This window comes from Schistocerca cancellata, chromosome 10, assembly GCF_023864275.1.
Source record: "Schistocerca cancellata isolate TAMUIC-IGC-003103 chromosome 10, iqSchCanc2.1, whole genome shotgun sequence".
NCBI lineage: Eukaryota > Metazoa > Arthropoda > Insecta > Orthoptera > Acrididae > Schistocerca > Schistocerca cancellata.
Genome location: NC_064635.1, coordinates 58,642,385 through 58,664,431, shown reverse-complemented (window position 1 = coordinate 58,664,431; position 22,047 = coordinate 58,642,385). Strand labels below are relative to the sequence as shown.

Here is a 22,047-nt window from a genome sequence, read left to right as displayed (position 1 = left end):
GTGGTGATAGGGTACTTCCTTGTTGGACACTTCTCTAGGTTTCAAACCATTCTGATCGTCCGTTTCCTACCTGGAAACAGCTGTAACACTTTTGGTATACCATATTGACTTTGTCAGTTAGGTACTTTGACGCCTTTAGGTCTTCAAAACATTCCCATGTCTTGTTTCGAGGAACACTGTCGTGCAGTTTTTCAGTGTCCATAAATATAATGCACAAGATTTCTTCCATATTTACAGTACTTTTCTGTCAGCATTCTTACTGCAAAATTACTTCTCAAATTAATCCGTACCAAACCATATTCCCAAAATTCAGCACCCTCTGCATTTCTGTCTGTGCGCTCTGTTGGGGATTGTCAGCAGACACTCTCGGCTATCAGCACTCGCTTTCCTATACTCAGCTGCAGAGTACTGTGCTCCTGTCTGGCCTAACAGTCTACACGTGAAAAAGATAGCCCTACAACTTAACGAGGCCGTGCGCATTGTTAGTGGGGTCAATGGCTGTATATCTTGTGCCACATTCCACCTCCTGATATCGGACAGTAGAGCGCGCCACTGCATGAATACCAGACCTGCCAATAATGAACGACGTATTCCCTGCGGAGCGACAAACTCTAAGACCAAGACATCCCACTCTCATCACAGCCAGGACTCTCACAGAAACGGAATTCAATAGCATCGATGAATGGAAGCATTGCTAGCAACAGGACTGTTCACCCACAATGCCTGAAGCTGCCATGCATCAAGGAGAAAGCCCATGAATTCGACCAGCCTCGGGCAATTTGGACTATCTTGAACCGCATCGGAACCGAACGACGTGCAAACACTCTCTAGAAGTGAGCCGAATCTTCATCACCATCCTGTGACTGTGATGCGGAAAGACAGACAGTTGCTCGTGTCGTATCGTCTACAACTATTGTTATTCGTGGTACTTTATGCTGAAGAGCTGTGCTTAAATGTTGATGTGTAGTAATTTGTAATCTTTATATATGTTTTTCCATGTTGTTGTTGTGGTCTTCAGTCTTGAGACTGGTTGGTGCAGCTCTCCATGCTACTCTATCCTGTGCAAGCTTCTTCATATCCCAGTACCTACTGCAGCCTAAATCCTTCTGAATCTGCTTAGTGTATTCACCTCTTGGTCTCCCTCTACGATTTTTACCCTCCACGCTGCCCTCCAATGCTAATTTGTGATCCCTTGATGCCTCAGAACATCTCCTACCAACCGGTCCCTTCTTCTAGTCAAGTTGGGGCCACAAACTCCTCTTATCCCCAATTCTATTCAATACCTCCTCATTAGTTATGTGATCTACCCATCTAATCTTCAGCATTCTTCTGTAGCACCACATTTCGAAAGCGTCTATTCTCTTCTTGTCCAAACTATTTATCGTCCATGTTTCACTTCTATACATGGCTACACTCCATACAAATACTTTCAGAAACGACTTCCTGACACTGAAATCTATACTAGATGTTAACAAATTTCTCTTCTTCAGAAACGCTTTCCTTGCCATTGCCAGTTTACATTTTATATCCTCTCTACTTCGACCATCATCAGTTATTTTGCTCCCCAAATAGCAAAACTCCTTTAGTAGTTTGTCTCATTTCCTAATCTAATTCCCTCAGCACCACCCGACTTAATTCGACTACATTCCATTATCCTCGTTTTGCTTTTGTTGACGTTCATCTTATATCCTCCCTTCAAGACACCATCCATTCCGTTCAACTGCTCTTCCAAGTCCTTTGCTGTCTCAGACAGAATTACAATGTCATCGGCGAACCTCAAAGTTTTTGTTTCTTCTCCATAGATTTTAATACCTACTCCGAATTATTCTTTTGTTTCCTTTACTGCTTGCTCAATATACAGATTGAATAACATCAGGGAGAGGCTACAACCCTGTCTCACTCCCTTTTAACCAGTGCTTCCCTTTCATGCCCCTCGACTCTTATAACTGCCATCTGGTTTCTGTATAAATTGTAAGTAGCCTATTGGCCCCTGTATTTTACCCCTGCCACCTTTAGAATTTGAAAGAGACACTCGCTCACTGAATGCTGCTGCGAAGGGCAATGCTACTGCCAGTCAAAGATCCCAGTGCTCGTACTGAGAACATTTGTGGCTTCGCATACCGACTATTTAGGAGTACAGTTGGAAAACTGTGCAGTGTATAAATACGAAGTATGGCACGTCGGATGTCAAAAATAGACGAGACACCTTACAGCGACAAGTGAGGGTTTTGGGCAGTTCCCCGTAGCTTCGCCACTGCGCCCTGGCGGAAGCACTGCAGATCCCTCCCGCTCCTCCCTGCTGCAGAGGCGTCGGACGCCGGCAGCAGGCAGTGTGGCTAACGAGCGACCACCCACCCCACACGGGCCGGGACGGCTTTCGCCAGCGGCCGTAACGAACCACGCCCCCCACGGGACGAGGGCTGCCGCCCCCAGAATGTGGCCACGTGGCGGCGGCGGATCCAGTTTCTTCTGCTTTACGACCGCGCCGCAGGACACAACACCACAGCACACGATCCCGTCCCATATTCTGCCCTGGCTCTGGAGGAGCCCTCTCCTTGGTGCCGTGCCAGTGTCCACCCAAGTACTCGCTGTCCAGAATTACTCTGGCATTTACTTTCAGAATCGTCCTCATCATCTTCAAGAAGTAGACCATTTGCACCTTCCGCCTCAAAATTGTTCACGCCAACTCTTTTAAGCCGTCGGCACACGGATCGTGCATCCGAACGTTGAGCATTGAGCTTGCCGAGTTTCTGACGTCATAGCGTGGAATAGCACGTTCGGGAGTCTTTCCGAACGTGCAGAGCAATATCTGGCATGACCGATATTCTGAGCGTGCGTCTGAGCGTTGACCAATGAGATGGCACAACGCCACCTACGTCACAAGCACGCCGTTTCCCTTCAGTACAGAGTTGTTAGGCGATGTATTGGCATTCAATTCAAGGCTATATGTATAAATGCGTTTCTGAGCACCAGCAAATTGAGAATCACTGAAAAACCCGTTGTTAGTTGTGTGATTCGATCCAATAAAATAATGAGAAACATATTCGTGGCAAAAAAAATTATTGTAACTTGCGTATTATGAGAGTAGGCTATTTGAAGGCAGCGACACACTGAAGATCCACCAAAAACTTATTGTTCTTGGTACAATTTACTATAATTAAATTTCAATTAGTAACATATCTACGATGACGGTTTTCAGCAAGGGGTAACATAATATGAACGTACACAAATCATGTGGGGTTGATTTAGCGTATGTACATATATGGTTGTTTTAATAAAGGAAGAAAAGCGTAATGAGTAGCGTTACTGCCTAGTATTGCGTTAGTAGTTGGGCGGTGGTTCCCGTCTCGATACTTCCAATTTTTTTCCTAACTTTCGCGTGTTTATTAGGTTCTGATACTTTATTATTAGTTTAATATAAATATATACTATAATATTTGATGTTATATAAATATAAGTTCAACTTTTTTTTGAGGGGTGACTTTGTTCGATTTGCTTAATCTACAGGACAGCTTGCGCTACTTGTATAAACATATTTTGCTCCTTTTTCTTTTTCGCTTCGTAATTCAGACGTTGCAAAGATTCTGCTACTGAGTAGGAACAGTGATCAAGTAAGACTGACCTTATAGTTTTACTAAAATGTTGGAATGATGAAATAATGTTTATCTTATGCGGAGAAGTATTGCAAATTCGTATCGCACTGTTTGTAATGGAACTTTCATAAGCCTGTGTCCTTAGTGATTGGACATGGTACTTTCCTTTTCGTGGACGATGGAGGAAATGTGCGTTTTAATAGAGGTAACGTAGGAATTTTACGCGCGCCCGTTGAGTAAACAGTGCGATTTACGAACTAGAAACATCCCTCAACTGCCGCTGGAGTGCGCTGCGATCGCGTATGCCACGTTGGGGCCCACGTACCGTGAGCACAAGTCGCATCGTTTCTGAGCGTTCAGCAGCACGTTGAACTTGGCACGCTCAACGTTGACGTTCGACAGCACGGTCCGTGTGCCGCCGGCTTAAGGGACGCCCAAAGTAAGAGGGCTGTTCGGAAACTAAGGTCCGATCAGGTGCGAAATGGAAAAGCGTAGTGACAATCTGATGAAACTTTGCACACACGTGCCGGCCGGGTGGCCGAGCCGTTCAGTCTGGAACCGCGCGACCGCTACGGTCGCAGGTTCGAATCCTGCCTCGGGCATGGGTGTGTGTGATGTCCTTAGGTTAGTTCGGTTTTGGCAGTTCTAAGTTCTAGGGGACTGATGACCTCAGAAGTCAAGTCCCATAGTGCTCAGAGCCATTTGAGCCCTTTTTTGCACACACGTGCTGGGCAGTGCCTGCAGTGTGCCCGTCGATCGCATCACGCCGCTCCTTTCAGTTCTGAGCGCGCAGTGAGCGTGCGCAGATGACTAGAATGTAAAGCCCCCCCTCCAAGTATGAGGGTGTGGTGAGAGAATTCGCCGGATGTCATGCAGCCCACATAACGTAACTGCCACGCGTTTGCTTCTTCACGACAACTTTCGGCCGCATTCTGCACGGGCAGTGAAGATGCTCCGAAGCGTTTGATCACCCACGACAGACTGAGTAATTGACGCTCCCTGAGTTTCATCTCTTCTCACGTGAGCTCGCTAGCTATTTCGGCACAGACGACGAACTGAAGACATCTACATCTACATTTATACTCCGCAAGCCACCCAACGGTGTGTGCGGAGGCCACTTTACGTGCCACTGTCATTATCTCCCTTTCCTGTTCCAATCGCGTATGGTTCGCGGGAAGAACGACTGTCTGAAAGCCTCTGTGCGCGCTCTAATCTCTCTAATTTTACATTCGTGATCTCCTCGGGAGGTATAAGTAGGGGGAAGCAATATATTCGATACCTCATCCAGAAACGCACCCTCTCGAAACCTGGCGAGCAAGCTACACCGCGATACAGAGCGCCTCTCTTGCAGAGTCTGCCACTTGAGTTTGTTAAACATCTCCGTAACGCTATCACGGTTACCAAATAACCCTGTGACGAAACGCGCCGCTCTTCTTTGGATCTTCTCTATCTCCTCCGTCAACCCGATCTGGTACGGATCCCACACTGATGAGCAATACTCAAGTATAGGTCGAACGAGTGTTTTGTAAGCCACCTCCTTTGTTGATGGACTACATTTTCTAAGGACTCTCCCAATGAATCTCATCCTGGTACCCGCCTTACCAACAATTAATTTTATATGATCATTCCACTTCAAATCGTTCCGCACGCATACTCCCAGATATTTTACAGAAGTAACTGCTACCAGTGTTTGTTCCGCTATCATATAATCATACAATAAGACCAGCGTAGACAATTGGCGGGGGCGGGAGGCACAGGCGGTTGCCTTCTATGACGACGGTGATGGAAAGTTGGTAGAACGCCAAGACGAGTATCTAAGTTGGAGCGGCGACTATGTAGAGAAGTAGCTGAAGAGAGTAGGTAACTGTTCGAAATAAAACGTTTTTGATTTTCACAGTGGTTTAGATTTCCCGACCCATCGCATCTTACTTTCGAATAGCCCTTAATCTTACTGGGCTATACAGATTGAGTCACGTAACACCGCCTTTATTTCACGAACGGTTCTAGATATCGAAACAAGGTTTTCCACAGTTCGTAGTACGATGAGAGTCAGTCACGTAATGTTCTGTATAGGTAACGCTCTAGACGCTAGTATCACTGAGATATTTAAACAATTTTTTTTTAGTGCAACCTTATACTTTTGACAAATGCAGTCAATAATTCGTGGGAAGACAGTTAGCGCTCGTTAGTACTGACGTTGAAACAGTTCACAAAATATTCCGAGAAATGCACTAAAATCGGAAAGCAATACGACCGTAGTCGGCTGCTGTGAAAACAACGCCACGCATGGCTTTCATTACAGCCTCCGTCGTTATGGTTAGCGAGACAGAACTACGCTACTACTTAATAAATCTTCTTGACAAAACTTATGTCCAGGAATGAGCATGGTTTTAGAAAGCATGGCCCGTGCGAAACTCAGCTTGCCCTTTTCTCACATGATACACTACGAACAATGGACGCAGGGCAACAGGTAGATTGCATATCTCTAGATTTCCGGAAAGCATTTGCGACAGTCTCCAATTGCAGGCAGTTTTAACGAAGGTACGAGCATTTACGGAATAAGTTCACAGGTGTGTGAGAGGCTAGAAGACTTGTTAAATAACAGACAAGGTTATCGTCAAGAGTGGTCCAGGACTGCTGTATACATAACTGATTTGGTGGAGAGGGTGGAGAGCAGTCTGCGGATGATGCCGTGGTGTGTGGTAAGGTGTCGAAGTTGAGTGACTGTAGGAAGGTACAAGACGACGCAGACAAAATTTCCAATTGGTGCGATGAACGCCAGCTAGCTCTAAAGGTGGAAAAATGTAAGTTAATGCGGATGAGTAGTAAGAACAAACCTGCAACATTCGGATACAGTATTACTAATGCCCAGCTTGACACAGTCGAGTGATTCAAATATCTGGGCGTAACGCTACAAAGCGATATGAGGTGGAACGAACTGTGAGAACTGGAAGGCGAGTGGTCGACTTTGGTTTATTGGGAGAATTTTAGGAAAGTGTGGTTCACCTCTAAAGTAGACCGCATATTAGGAAACTGGTGAGATCTATTCTGAAGTACTGCTCGAGTGTTTGCGATCCATACCAGGTCGGATTGAAGGAAGACATCGAAGCAATTAAGAGGCGTGCCGCTAGATTTGTTACTGCTAGCTTCTAACAATACGTACTACGGAGATGATTCGGGAACTCAAGTGGGAATCCCTGGAGGGAAGTCGTTCTTTTCGAAGAACACTATTGAGAAAATTTAGAGAACCGGCCACTGAAGCTGACTGCCGTCAACATACATCGCGCCAAGGACCGCTAAGGTAAGACACGAGAAATTAGAGCCCACGCGGAGGCATATGGGTAGTCGTTTTTCCCTCGCTCAGTTTGCGAGTAGAACAGGAAAGGGGACAGGGTACCCTCCGCCATGCACTGTACGGTGGCCCTGCCTTCTACAGCGATGCGGAATCAGTCATCTTCGACCAGCCAACCTACCCCGCAGTCCTCACTGAATCACAAACTACGGCATGGCCTCCCTCCCTCCCCCTTCTCTCCATTTCCCCCTTTCTCTCCCTCCCCCCTCTCTCTGCCACCCCCTCTCCATCTCTGCCTCCCCCTCTCCATCTCTGCCTCCCCCTCTCCATCTCTGCCTCCCCCTCTCCATCTCTGCCTCCCCCTCTCCATCTCTGCCTCCCCCTCTCCATCTCTGCCTCCCCCTCTCCATCTCTGCCTCCCCCTCTCCATCTCTGCCTCCCCCTTTCCATCTCTGCCTCCCCCTCTCCATCTCTGCCTCCCCCTCTCCATCTCTGCCTCCCCCTCTCCATCTCTGCCTCCCCCTCTCCATCTCTGCCTCCCCCTCTCCATCTCTGCCTCCCCCTCTCCATCTCTGCCTCCCCCTCTCCATCTCTGCCTCCCCCTCTCCATCTCTGCCTCCCCCTCTCCATCTCTGCCTCCCCTCTCCATCTCTGCCTCCCCCTCTCCATCTCTGCCTCCCCCTCTCCATCTCTGCCTCCCCATCTCCATCTCTGCCTCCCCATCTCCGCCTCCCCCTCTCAATCTCTGCCTCCCCCTCACCATCTCTGCCTCCCCTTCTACCCCTCCCTCTCCCCCTCCCTCTCCTCCTCCCTCTCCCCCTCCCCCCTCCCTCTCCCCCTCCCTTCCTCTCTCCCCCTCCCTTCCTCTCTCCCCCTCCCTTCCTCTCTCCCCCTCCCTTCCTCTCTCCCCCTCCCTTCCTCTCTCCCCCTCCCCTTCCTCTCTCCCCCTCCCTTCCTCTCTCCCCCTCCCTTCCTCTCTCCCCCCTTCCTTCCTCTCTCCCCCCTTCCTTCCTCTCTCCCCCCTCCCTTCCTCTCTCCCCCTCACAGCACTGTTGCGGCAACACTTCCCTACACTCGCTCTGTGACACAGAACCAACTCTCTCTCTCTCTCTCTCTCTCTCTCTCTCTCTCTCTCACAGACACACACACACACACACACACACACACACACACACACAACTCGCCTCCTTGTCTGCACTCCGAAGAGCACGGGAGAACTGTAGTAGACCACCGCGAGAAGCACTCTCTGGCTCACCAGCGGCGTCAATACCCTGTCACTCGCCGATCCAAGATTATCTTAGCCACGGTCGAATCGATATGGACCACCCCGCGACGTACCAGCTAGGTGCAGAAACTTGCCTACTCCCTATATAACAAAAACAAGCAACATTTACTCTAGGACTGACACTTCCGCAGCAGCACGTGGAACAAGAGTTTCCACATCTCGCGTAATCAATTTCTGGGGAATATCAAAGATAAATTAATACAGTGGTGTCTTGGGTTAATCGGCAGGTTACTTAATTCTGTATAAACTGTTTCGAGAGTATTACAGCATTGGATCAAAGTTCTTGATTCAGCTGAACCAGGTTCGTAAGTGGCCAGTCTAATTATTATCTGTATCTAGGACAATGAAAGTAGCGCGGTCGTTCAGGACGTCCCGAAAGTGGCAGTGTTGTGGAGTTAACGTCGATTCTGTAGAGGCGAGGTGGCGGGACACACAGCGGGTCGCTTGCGCTTCGCCTCCTCCGCTTATCCCCGAACACCGCGTGAGGAGGAGAGCGGCCGCCTGCCGCCGCCGCCACCCCTCGCCCGCCGCCCGACTGAGCGCGTGGACCTCTCTTCCGGCGGGGGCGGGCGACGACCCAGCAGGAGGCGGCTGCTCCACCTGCTGTAGCGCAGGGCCCCGCCGGCGGCCGCCGCCGTGATGGAGAGCTTCCTTCCTGCCGCCGCCTGCCGCGGCCGCGGGGCGGGCTAACGGCTCCGCGCCTCGGCCCCACTCGGGTTCGACCGGCGACCTCCCGGGACGGTGGCCCCGCGCTGATCGCACCCGCTCTCCCCACTCCTCTGCACAGTTTGACAATTCCAACGTTTCCGCCTACTCGTCCGTCTTCATCCACATCCATACTCCGCAAGTCACCTCACCGTGTGTGGCGGAGATGTACCTTGCGTACCTCTATCGGTTCTCCCTTCTATTCCAGTCTCGTATTGTTCGTGGAAAGAAGGATTGTCGGTATGCCTCTGTTTGGGGTCTAATCTTCTCTGATTTTATCCTCATGGTCCCTTCCCGAGATATACCCAGGACGGAGCAATATACTGCTTGACTCCTCGGTGAACGTATGTTCTCGAAACTTCAACAAAACCCCGTACCGAGCTACTGAGCGTCTCTCCTGCAGAGTTTATAATCATCTCCGTAACGCTTTCGCGATTACTAAATGATCCTGTAACGAAGCGCGCTGCTCTCCGTTGGATCTTCTCTATCTCTTCTATCGACCCTATCTGGTACGGATCCCACACTGCTGAGCAGTATTCAAGCAGTGGGCGAACAAGCGTACTGTAACCTACTTCCTTTCTTTTCGAATTGCATTTCCTTAGGATTCTTCCAATGAATCTCAGTCTGGCATCTGCTTTACCGACGATCAACATTATATGATCATTCCATTTTAAATCACTCCTAATGCGTACCCCCAGATACTTTATGGAATTAACTGCTTCCAGTAGCTGACCTGCTATATTGTAGCTAAATGATAAGGGATCTTTCTTTCTATGTATTCGCAGCACATAACACTTGTCTACATTGAGATTCGATTGCCATTCCCTGCACCGTGCGTCAATTCGCTGCAGATCCTCCTGCATTTCAGTACAATTTTCCATTTTTACAACCTCTCGATATGCTACAGCATCATCCGCATAAAGCCTCAGTGAACCTCCGATGTCATCCACAAGGTCATTTATGTATATTGTGAATAGCAACGGTGCTACGACACTCCCCTGCGGCACACCTGAAATCACTCTTACTTCGGAAGACTTCATACCATTGAGAATGATATGCTGCGTTCTGTTATCTAGAAACTCTTCAATCCAATCACACAATTGGTCTGATAGTTCATATGCTCTTACTTTGTTCATTAAGCGACTGTGGGGAACTGTATCGAACGCCTTGCGAAAGTCAAGAAACACGGCATCTACCTGTGACCCGTGTCTATGGCCCTCTGAGTCTCGTGGACGAATAGCGCGAGCTGGGTTTCACACGACCGTCTTTTTCGAAACCCATGCTGATTCCTACAGAGTAGATTTCTAGTTTCCAGAAAAGTCATTATATTTGAACATAACACGTGTTCCAAAATTCTGCAACTGATAGACGTTAGAGATATAGGTCTATAGTTCTGCACATCTGTTCGACGTCCCTTCTTGAAAACGGGGATGACCTGTGCCCTTTTCAATCCTTTGGAACGCTACGCTCTTCTAGAGACCCTACGGCACACCGCTGCATAACGTGTACAACGCTTCCTTTTTTTATCAACGCATAGACCACTCGTAATCACGCAACAGCTACTCTCTGTCTTCTTTGTCCTCAGTTTCCTCTGCTTCCATTACTCCTCCAGTCGGTCGCTATGCCGTTCCTTTTGTTGCTCCTTCCATTTGCAGTAAATATGAAAACTCTGGTTACGTTTCGTTACTGTATGCATTTTAAAATATAATGAGTCTATAATAACTTTGTTATGTCATTCGTACGATTTTTTGTCACGAGGTACATTTTACTTACTTTTGTATTCACGTTTCATTTTTCACCGTTAATCTATCGCCAGTTTTTGAGTTGACATACCGAGTGATCAAAAGTCGATATGAATTTGAAAACTTAATAAACCACGGAATAACTAGATAGACAGGTGAAAATTGACACACATGCTTGGAATGGCATGGGGTTTTATTAGAACCAAAAAAAAAAAAAATTTGCAAAATGTCCGACAGATTTCTTTCGCGCGTCGTTTGGTGATGATCGTGTGCTCAGCCGCCATTTTCGTCATGCTTGGCCTCCCAGATCCCCAGACCTCAGTCCGTGCGATAATTGGCTTTGGGGGTTACCTGAAGTCGCAAGTGTATCGTGATCGACCGACATCTCTAGGGATGCTGAAAGACAACATCCGACGCCGATGCCTCACCATAACTCCGGACATGCTTTACAGTGCTGTTCACAACATTATTCCTCGACTACAGCTATTGTTGAGGAATGATGGTGGACATATTGAGCATTTCCTGTAAAGAACATCATCTTTGCTTTGTATTACTTTGTTACGCTAATTACTGCTATTCTGATCAGATGAAGCCCCATCTGGCGGACATTTTTTGAACTTTTGTATTTTTTTGTTTCTAATGAAACCCCATGTCATTCCAAGCATGTGTGTCAATTTGTACCTCTCTATCTACATTATTCCGTGATTTATTCAGTTTTCAAATTTATGCTGACTTTTTGATGACACGGTACATCTCTGTGTGGCTTTGCTGCAGCGCCCACCCGCCTGGTGAGAAAGAACTAGGAACGATGTGGCAGTTCTAGCACAGTTTGACCTCGGGCTGTAAGCTCAAGGTCATACAGGGCGAGATGCTGAGTCATCACAACCTTGTATTTTACCAGCCATTAAAATCAAAGAGTGAATAACATCGCACTATTTTACCAGCCACTGAAGCGAAATTTCATGTGACGTTGAAAAGTATCCGACTGTTTATCAGAGTACACCAAGATAATGACGTATATTATTTCCACGCGAAAAAATACGAGTACTTCCTTAATTTACAGGTTAAACTGTATTTGTCAGAGATCATAGTTCGATGTATGTACCTCGCTGGTGCAGGGTACAACCGACCGCTAAAAATTAAATATTTTACGTCTAAAATGTCTGCATTGTTTATCCAAATGGTGGAAACTACTGATGATATAACTTACAGTTCAAGCAGCACTTGTGGATGTCCATAGTTCGATCTCTGTAGCATGCTTGGTGTAAGGCATCATTAAATGTTTCCACGTCTGTCTGTCAGAATACAAACATTTCCCCTTTAACACATTTATTTATAACATGGAAACTTATTACTGCACGAGAATCAAAATTGCCAGAATTAATGTCAACGACATGGGGAAGAGAAATAATGTAGAATCAGTTCCGCTGAAATTCTTTTCATGTGCTGCTACAGTACGTCGTACCACAACATAACAGTACACTTCCTGTTACCGAAGGGGCTCAGTATGGCGCTCACAAGTGTCCAGAAGAGTGTGAAAGCGCAGGATTGCATTCTGCACAGCATTACGAAGCATGTCCGTAGGTATGCTGGCTACCCCTCTCGATATGCTGCGCTTCAGATCAGCACATGTGTGAATGTTCTTCTGGTAAACACTGTCCTTCAGGTAGCCCCACAACCAAAAATCACAGGGAGTGAGATCAGGTGATCGTGCCGGCCAACCATTTGGAAGCGATCGGCTGATAATTCGATCGTTTGCAAATTTGTGTCGGAGAAGCAGGTGAACTTCACGAGCGATGTGTGGTGGGGCCCCATCTTGCATGAGAACTGTTGAGTTCAATGCGTCTCTCTCCTGTGGGGCGGGTATGACATGCTGGCGAAGCATTCCGCATTAACGCTGGCCAGACACACGTCTTTGATCCTTGAGCGGCGACCTCTTCAAAAAAAGAGTGGTTCAATGATGAACGTAGCCATTAAGCCACACCATACAGAGGAACTTCATCTACAGTGATTGGAGGTGAAGATCCCCACACTCGGCAGTTGTGTGTGTTCACCTCATCCGTCAAAAATAATAATAATAATAATAATAATAATAATAATAATAATAATAAAACACATTCCCACATACAAGTATGCACCACAAAATGTACTGGAGAATGATGAATACAAATTATACTGGAACAGAACCATTATAACAGATAAAACAACACCACATAACAAACCTGACATCATACTCACCAATAAAAAGAAGAAATTAACACAACTAATCGAAATATCCATACCCAATACAACAAATATACAGAAGAAAACAGGAGAAAAAATTGAAAAATACATCCAACTGGCTGAGGAAGTCAAGGACATGTGGCATCAGGATAAAGTTGACATTATACCGATTATACTATCAACTACAGGAGTCATACCACACAATATCCGCCAGTACATCAATGCAATACAGCTACATCCAAACGTATATATACAACTACAGAAATCCGTAATTATTGATACGTGTTCAATAGCCCGAAAGTTCCTAAATACAATGTAACATATACCGTACAGTTAAAAGGAAGTCACGCTTAACCAGACCTAAGGTCTGAGAAAAATAGAAATAATAGTAATGATGGTCCAGGGCCAGCGAGAAAGTGGAGAGCGAAGTCAACACGTCGTTGTATGTCCTTTGGTGCAAGCTGCAGAAGGATATGGGTCTTGTACGGGTACCATTTGAGAATGGTTCGAAGCACCTTCCTTACAGTGCACCACTGATGTTCATCTGTCGTGACACTGCGCGCAGCGTTGTCTGCCATAGGAACAGCGATTTCATCGGCCACCTGCGGTGCAACCGTTCGTCGGCCTCTTCCCGGAGCGATACCCAGTCGATTAGAACTTCTTCACCGTGGTCCGCACAGCAGGTGCAGGAAGAGGACCCTTCCGTTATCCCTTCAGCCAGCAGTATTCCCTAAGTGCGGCTGCAGCATTACTGCTGTTTTGACAACACAGCTCCACCAATAACGTCCTGCTCATTTAGTCCAAGCTCATGTTGACAGGTCAAAAAGTGCGCTGCGACTGGTCAGATGTGTGATGACTGATCATGGCGCCTGGTGGCCATAGTTGGAACCGGACGGTGGCGCTGTGGAAGCATGGAAATCGTGCACCCCATACTCTGGAAATTAGTGCCACCGAGTTTGGTACGCGTACGGTAATAAATTCCGTGTTACAAGGTCTTAAAAACGGAAAGTTTGGTTATAGCTACCCGGTATTTCGAATCACGCCCAGTTCTAACGTTGAGTTTCCGTGGAGTTGGACTTCAGAAAGTCTTTCCGACCTCCTTCAATGTACATCGTAATGGTCTCCTTATTCCAGAGTTAAACATATGTTATGATTGGTTGGTCTGTTTCTTTTTCGTTCGGTACAGGTGTCGAAGAAATATCGGTCTGCTTTCCCTCGTGGTCTCAGAGATCCTCTCCACATTCTGGCAGACTTTTCCGTTGCTCCGAAGTTTCCAGTCAGTCCCACTGCGGTTTTTCATGGGACACTCTTCCCAGGACGTACATCTACAGGGTGTTTCAAAAATGACCGGTATATTTGAAACGGCAATAAAAACTAAACGAGCAGCGATAGAAATACACCGTTTTTTTGCAATATGCTTGGGACAACAGTACATTTTCAGGCAGACAAACTTTCGAAATTACAGTAGTTACAATTGTCAACAACAGATGGCGCTGCGGTCTGGAAACTCTATAGTACGATATTTTCCACATATCCACCATGCGTAGCAATAATATGGCGTAGTCTCTGAATGAAATTACCCGAAACCTTTGACAATGTGTCTGGCGGAATGGCTTCACATGCAGATGAGATGTACTGCTTCAGCTGTTCAATTGTTTCTGGATTCTGGCGGTACACCTAGTCTTTCAAGTGTCCCCACAGAAAGAAGTCACAGCGGTTCATGTCTGGCGAATAGGGAGGCCAATCCACGGCGCCTCCTGTATGTTTCGGATAGTCCAAAGCAATCACACGATCATCAAAATATTCATTCAGGAAATTAAAGACGTCGGTCGTGCGATGTGGCCGGGCACCATCTTGCATAAACCACGAGGTGTTTGCAGTGTCGTCTAAGGCAGTTTGTACCGCCACAAATTCACAAAGAATGTCCAGATAGCGTGATGCAGTAATCTGAAAAATGGGCCAATGATTCCTTTGGAAGAAATGGCGGCCCAGACCAGTACTTTTTGAGGATGCAGGGACGATGGGACTGCAGAATGGGGCTTTTCGGTTCCCCATATGCGCCAGTTCTGTTTATTGACGAAGCCGTCCAGGTAAAAATAAGCTTCGTCAGTAAACCAAATGCTGCCCACATGCATATCGCCGTCATCACTCCTGTGCACTATATCGTTAGCGAATGTCTCTCGTGCAGCAATGGTAGCGGCGCTGAGGGGTTGCCGCGTTTGAATTTTGTACGGATAGAGGTGTAAACTCTGGCGCACGAGACGATACGTGGACGTTGGCGTCATTTGGACCGCAGCTGCAACACGGCGAACGGAAGCCCGAGGCCGCTGTCGGATCACCTGCTGCACTAGCTGCGCGTTGCCCTCTGTGGTTGCCGTACGCGGTCGCCCTACCTTTCCAGCACGTTCATCCGTCACGTTCCCAGTCCGTTGAAATTTTTCAAACAGATCCTTTATTGTATAGCTTTTCGGTCCTTTGGTTACATTAAACCTCCGTTGAAAACTTCGTCTTGTTGCAACAACACTGTGTTCTAGGCGGTGGAATTCCAGCACCAGAAAAATCCTCTGTTCTAAGGAATAAACCATGTTGTCTACAGCACACTTGCACGTTGTGAACAGCACACGCTTACAGCAGAAAGACGACGTACAGAATGGCGCACCCACAGACTGCGTTGTCTTCTAGATCTTTCACATCACTTGCAGCGCCATCTGTTGTTGAAAATTGTAACTACTGTAATTTCGAAAGTTTGTCCGCCTGAAAATGTACTGTTGTCCCAAGCTTATTGCAACAAACGGTGTATTACTATCGCTGCTCGTTTAGTTTTTATTGCCGTTTCAAATATACCGGTCATTTTTGAAACACCCTGTACATAGATACTCCCCAAGCCGCCGTACACTGCGTTGCGGAGGACGTCCCGTGCCACTGATAGTCGTTGTCTCTCCTGAAATTTCCTGACAAAACTGTGTGCCGGATCGAGACTCGAACTCGGGACCTTTTCCATTCGCGGGCAAGTGCTCTACCAACTGAGCTACCCGAGCACGACTCACGACCCGTCCTCACAGCTTCATTTCTGCCAATACCTCGTCTCCTACCTTCCAAACTTCCCGATTTCGAGTCTCGGTCCGGCACACAGTTTTAATCCGTCAGGAAGTTCCATATCAGCGCACACTCCGCTGCAGAGTGAAATTCTCATTCTGGATTGTCTCTCCTGTTCCACTCGGAAATGGAGCGATGGAAAAATGACTAGTTGCATCCTCCGTACGAACCATAAGTCCTCTTATCCTATCTTATCGTCGTGATTCTTACGTGAAATCTGCGTTGGCGGCAGTAGAATCATTCTGCAGTCAGTTTCAAATACCGATTTTCTAATTTTTTTCAAGTTGTTACTCGAGGAGAGTGTATTCTTCCCCTCCAGCGATTCCCATTTGAGCTCACGAGTCATCTTCGCAATACTAGCGTGTTATTCGAACCTACCGGTAACAGATGTAGCAGCCCGCCTCTGAACTTCTGCAGTGTCTTCCTTCAGTCCGATCTGGTAGGGATCCCAAACGCTCAAGCGATACTCAAGAATAGGTCGCACTTGCATCCTTTATGCATAAACTTCGTTGTTGTTGTGGTCTTCAGTCCTGAAACTGGTTTCATGCAGCTCTCCATGCTACTCTCTCCTGTGCAAGCTTCTTCATCTCCCAGTACCTACTGCAACCTACATCCTTCTGAATCTGCTTAGTGTATTCATCTCTTGGTCTCCCTCTACGATTTTTACCCTCCACGCTGCCCTCCAATACTAAATTGGTGATCCCTTGATGCCTCAGGACATGTCCTACCAACCGATCCCTTCTTCTGGTCAAGTTGTGCCACAAACGTCTCTTCTCCCCAATCCTATTCAATACTTCCTCATTAGTTATGTGATCTACCCATCTGATCTTCAGCATCGTTAGCAAATATATATATTCACGAAAATACGCAAATATTTTACTATGTTATCCTACAAGTAAAACTAAAGAAAAAAGTTCATATAAACATAGGTCCTCAAATGTTTAGTTAGAGAGTTACGGCTAATAAAAGATTTTGCGTGAAATTTAATAACTTCGCTAGTATGAAGCCATCGGAAAACTCTAAGAGGTTAAACTAAAGCACAATTTCCAGTTATTTTGTTATTATTGGTCTAGTGAATCTAATAAAACGTGTCCCAGACGTGTATCTACAGTAGTTTTCCAGAACATCCATAGAAGCAAAGAAGTAATTTCGTAAAATTTTTAATTTATTAACTACTTGTATAATGTACGCGATAGTTATCTACAGTCGTAGCATTACCGTCACATTTGACATAAATAAACACTATATCGGCGTTTTCCTCTGTGGGAAATCTGAAAGGCATCCCTATTTCATAAATAATCTACAAACTACAACAGCTACTATGTGGTTTCACGTAAATACACTATCGTTGTCATGTTCTTTCACTGAACGATGCAGAAAACGAACTCGTTTCAGTGTTAGGAAACGACTGAAACAACTCACTAACGGTTGCCAACAATGACATAAACGCTTCTACATTCTTAATGTAAAGTAAACAAATTTACTTGTATAGTAATCTTTGCTTCTTTGGATGTTCTAGAAAACTACTGCAGATACATGTCTGGGACATACTTTCTTAGATTCACCAGGCCAATAACAAAATAAATGGAAATCGTGCTTTACTTTAACCTCGTACAGTTTTGCAATGGCTTCATATTAGCAAAATAGTTGAATTTCAGGCAAAATCTTTTATTAGCCATAACACCATAACTAAACATATGCGGATCTATGTTTACGTGAACTTGTTTCTTTAGTTTTACTTGTAGAATAACATATTAAAATATTTGCATATCTTCGTGAGCCAACCGATGTGTTCTCCACAAAGCCTACCTTTATTTTACACTTGTCTTGAACGAACTGTGCCGGCCGCTGTGGCCGAGCGGTTCTAGGCGCTTCAGTCTGGAGCCACGTGACCGCTACGGTCGCAGGTTCATATGCTGCCTCGGGCATGGATGTGTGTGATGTCCTTAGGTTAGTTAGGTTTAAATAGTTCTAAGTCTAGGGGACTGATGACGTCGGATGTTAAGTCCCATAGTGCTCAGAGCCGTTTCAACGAACTGTGACAGAAGCCCGAACAGGGGAATGGCCTACTAGCACATGGATTGACATGGACACCATGATATAGTCCATTGATAACGGCTAGCCACCAGCCGAAAACTAGATTTGCTTAATAAAACCTGAAATAAAAGGATTCATATCACAGTCGCTGAGTGCATCCACATTCACAACGGTAACTTTATATATACACTGGCCATTAAAATTGCTACACCAATAATAAATGCAGATGATAAACGGGTAGTCATTGGACAAATATATTATACTAGAACAGACATATGATTACATTTTCACGCAATTTGGGTGCATAGATCCTGAGAAATCAGAACCCAGAACAACCACCTCTGGCCGTAATAACGGCCTTGATACGCCTGGGCATTGTGTCAAACAGAGCTTGGATGGCGGGTACAGGTACAGCTGCCCATGCAGCTTCAACACGATACCACAGTTCATCAAGAGTAGTGACTGGCGTATTGTGACGAGCCAGTTGCTCGGCCACCATTGACCAGACGTTTCAGTTGGTGAGAGATCTGGAGAATGTGCAGCAGTCGAACATTTTCTGTATCCAGAAAGGCCCGAACAGGACCTGCACGATGCGGTCGTGTATTATCCTGTTGAAATGTAGGGTTCCTCAGGGATCGAATTAAGGGTAGAGCCACGGGTCGTAACACATCTGAAATGTAACGTCCACTGTTCAAAGTGCCGTCAATGCGAACAAGAGGTGACCGAGACGTGTAACCAATGCACGCCATACCATCACGCCGGGTGAAACGCCAGTATGGCGATGACGAATACATGTTTCCAATGTGCGTTCAACGCGATGTCGCCAAACACGGATGCGATTATCACGATGCTGTAAACAGAACCTGGATTAATCCGAAAAAATGACGTTTTGCCATTCGTGCACTAAGTTTCGTCGTTGAGTACACCATCGCAGGTGATCCTGTCTGCGATGCAGCGTCAAGGGTAATCGCAGCCGTGGTCTCCGAGCTGATAGTCCATGCTGCTGCAAACGTCGTCGAACTGTTCGTGCAGATGGTTGTTGTCTTGCAAACGTCCCCATCTGTTGACTCAGGGATCGAGACGTGGCTGCACGATCCGTTAGAGCCATGCGGATAAGATGCCTGTCATCTCGACTGCTAGTGAAACGAGGCGGTTGGGATCCAGCACGGCGTTCCGTATTACCCTTCTGAACCCACCGATTCCATATTCTGGTAACAGTCATTGGATCTCGACCAACGCTAGCAGCAATGTCGCGATACGATAAACCGCAATCGCGATAGGCTACAATCTGACCTTTATTGAAGTCGGAAACGTGATGGTACGCATTTTTCCTCTTACACGAGGCATCACAATAGCGTTTCACGAGGCAACGGGGTTTGTGTGTAACACATCGGTTGGAAACTTTCCTCATGTCAGCACGTTGTAGGTGTCGCCACCGGCGCCAACCTTGTGCGAATGCTCTGAAAATCTAATATATAATATGTGTGTGTGTGTGTGTGTGTGTGTGTGTGTGTGTGTGTGTGAGAGAGAGAGAGAGAGAGAGAGAGAGAGAGAGAGAAGTATTCATGACAAAATGCCATAGTGTTGCTGTCACATCTAAAATATCCACCTAAACGATGAGTGTGGTCTCTCAGATTGAATGCCCCAGTGTTGTTTCCAAGTCTAAATTGTTACAAAAGACACGAGCCACACGTGCTGCACTCGCCATGGCATTCCCACAGGCGGGCAGGGAGCTTCACTGGCTACGTATGCTCGCAGGGCGGCGCGCCCAACGGCAGCGCGTCGGGCGGCTACTCGACGCCGGCGTCGCCCCCGAAGCCGGTGCCGCCCCCGCGCGACCACCTGCGCATCGAGCAGGACGGCCGTCTGGTGAACCGCGCGCCGCCCCCGCAGCTGCCCGCCAGGTCGCCGCTCGCCGCCGCCGCCGCGGCCGCCGCCCCCGCCGCCCACGACGCCGCCCCCGCCGTGTCGCCCGCGGCCGGCACCACGCCCACCCGTCAGCAGCTGGACAGCATCCGCAAGTACCAGGTGGGTCTACCCTACCCTAGCCTACTACTAGCGTTGTATTGTATTGTAAGTTAACCGGGAACCTAGAAACGACGGAGAGGCTCCGTCCCCGCCGCAGCCGCAGTGGTCCACAACCCCACGACGACCACCGCCCCACACCGAACCCAGGGTTATTGTTCGGTTCGGCCCCCGGTGGACCCCCCCCCCCCCCCCCCAGGGAACGTCTCACACCAGACGAGTGTAACCCCTAAGTTTGAGTGGTAGAGTAATGATGGTGTACGCGTACGTGGAGAACTTGTTTGCGCAGCAATCGCCGACATAGTGTAACTGAGGCGGAATAAGGGGAACCAGCCGGCATTCGCCGAGGCAGATGGAAAACCGCCTAAAAACCGCCCACAGACTGGCCGGTTCACCGGACCCCGACACAAATCCGCCGGACGGATTCGTGCCGGGGACCAGGCTCTACTTCCTGCCCGGAAAGCCGTGCGTTACACCGCATGGCCAACTGGGCGTGCACCACTAGCATTACATGTTTAAACAGTCTGTTACGCTGTTTGGCATTGCAAAGCGGTTGGGGGTCGTTAACGGACCTCGAAAACAACCCAACCAATCAGAGAAGTATAGAAAATGACATTTAAAATTTACATTGAACTCATAAGGGAGTACTGCAAAGAAGAAAAGAAGGAATAAAAAAATAGGGTAAGTGCGAGCTACGAATAAAGTAACAGGGTGAGCTGGTAAGGTGGAAGGGTATAAAGACAGGACGAGGAAGAAGACAGAACGAAGTAAGATAGAAGCAGGAGAAACAAGAGAGATAGTTGGAGAGGTATGGAGAAGAAAGGTGCAAAAGTATCAAAGATAGGACGAGGATGCAGAAACAATAATGGGATGGATTATGAAAGGAAGCAGTAGAAAGTGAAGAGAGATAGAGGAAGTGGTGAGAAAATGTGAGCACTATACACAGAGAAGGAAGGTTATGGAGTGGTAGCAAGAATGGAAAGACCAAGATGGAAAGTAAGATACATGGGAGGGCTAGAAGAGGAAGCAGGAAATTGTGAAGATCGAAAATAAGCAAGGTAAGTGCCAGGAGAAGAGGAAGGAAGAAGGGAGGGGCGGTGGTAGAAAGAAGGAAAAGTATGATGAACAGAAGAGCAATAATAAGAAACAAAGTAGGTGAAAGCAAAAAGTATAGGAGGGAGAGTGTGGAAGGAAGTGGGAAAGAAAGAGAAAAGAGATTCAGGGTAGGTTGGGAGGTATGACGAAATGCAGTTACAGGAAAGACAGTACTAGTTGAGGAAACAGTGTGTGTCATAGGAAGAAGATGAGGGAGCAGGAGGCTCAAGAAAAATGTAGAAGTACAGAAAGTATTAAGGTATGCAGACGAAATTGAGAAAAAGTATAAGGAACTGGGGAAATTAAGGAAAGAAAGCAGATGGAAAGAGGGTAAGTGGTAGTAACAACAACAAACGATGTGACATGATACTTTTTTTGCCCCAAACTTAAATTTCTGCAATAAATATTTCTTTTCTGGTATATGGGCATGAACAGGAGCAAAGATGACAACACATTAGTCTACATTAGAAGACAACTACTCAACTTCAAATTCGAGAGAGAGGTGAAAATATCACGGCTGAACGCAACCACTGAAGACTGATTTCGTTATTTTGGGCAGTAACGCATGTCAGGTGTCGATTTCAGTTGCGTGACAGATATGTTTGTCTTAAAGCATCCAACTGGCGTATGTTTCGTTCGAATGGCTGCACTGTGGAATACTGTACCGGCTTAAATTGATTTGGACAACTTATCGACAAAGCAAACTCGTCCAAAGTTGGTGAAGTTGTTTGCTCGCTAATACGATAGACCCAAGATAACAGTTTTTCATTCAAAGTCACTTATTTTTGTACATTTTGCTGTGCTGAATACGAATATGGTAACAAAAAGCTGTGTCGCCCACTACTTTTCACCTTTAATACTTAATATTTTAAAAAAGAATTTTTAGCGATTTTATTGATATACGTCTTCAGTTAATAATAATATGAAGCTGAAATTTTGATGGTAGTGGGTTGC

The 22,047-nt window shown here is 46.8% G+C and overlaps 1 protein-coding gene across 1 annotated transcript in view; it reads left to right on the top strand.

The window, feature by feature from the left end:
* LOC126106441 (protein PALS1-like) overlaps positions 1-22,047 on the top strand; it is a 614,066-nt gene that overhangs the window by 418,030 nt on the left and 173,989 nt on the right. The window contains exon 4 of the mRNA XM_049912721.1: positions 19,732-20,001. Within this exon, the coding sequence (XP_049768678.1) occupies positions 19,732-20,001 (270 nt within the window). The remainder of the gene's footprint in view (positions 1-19,731; positions 20,002-22,047) is intronic.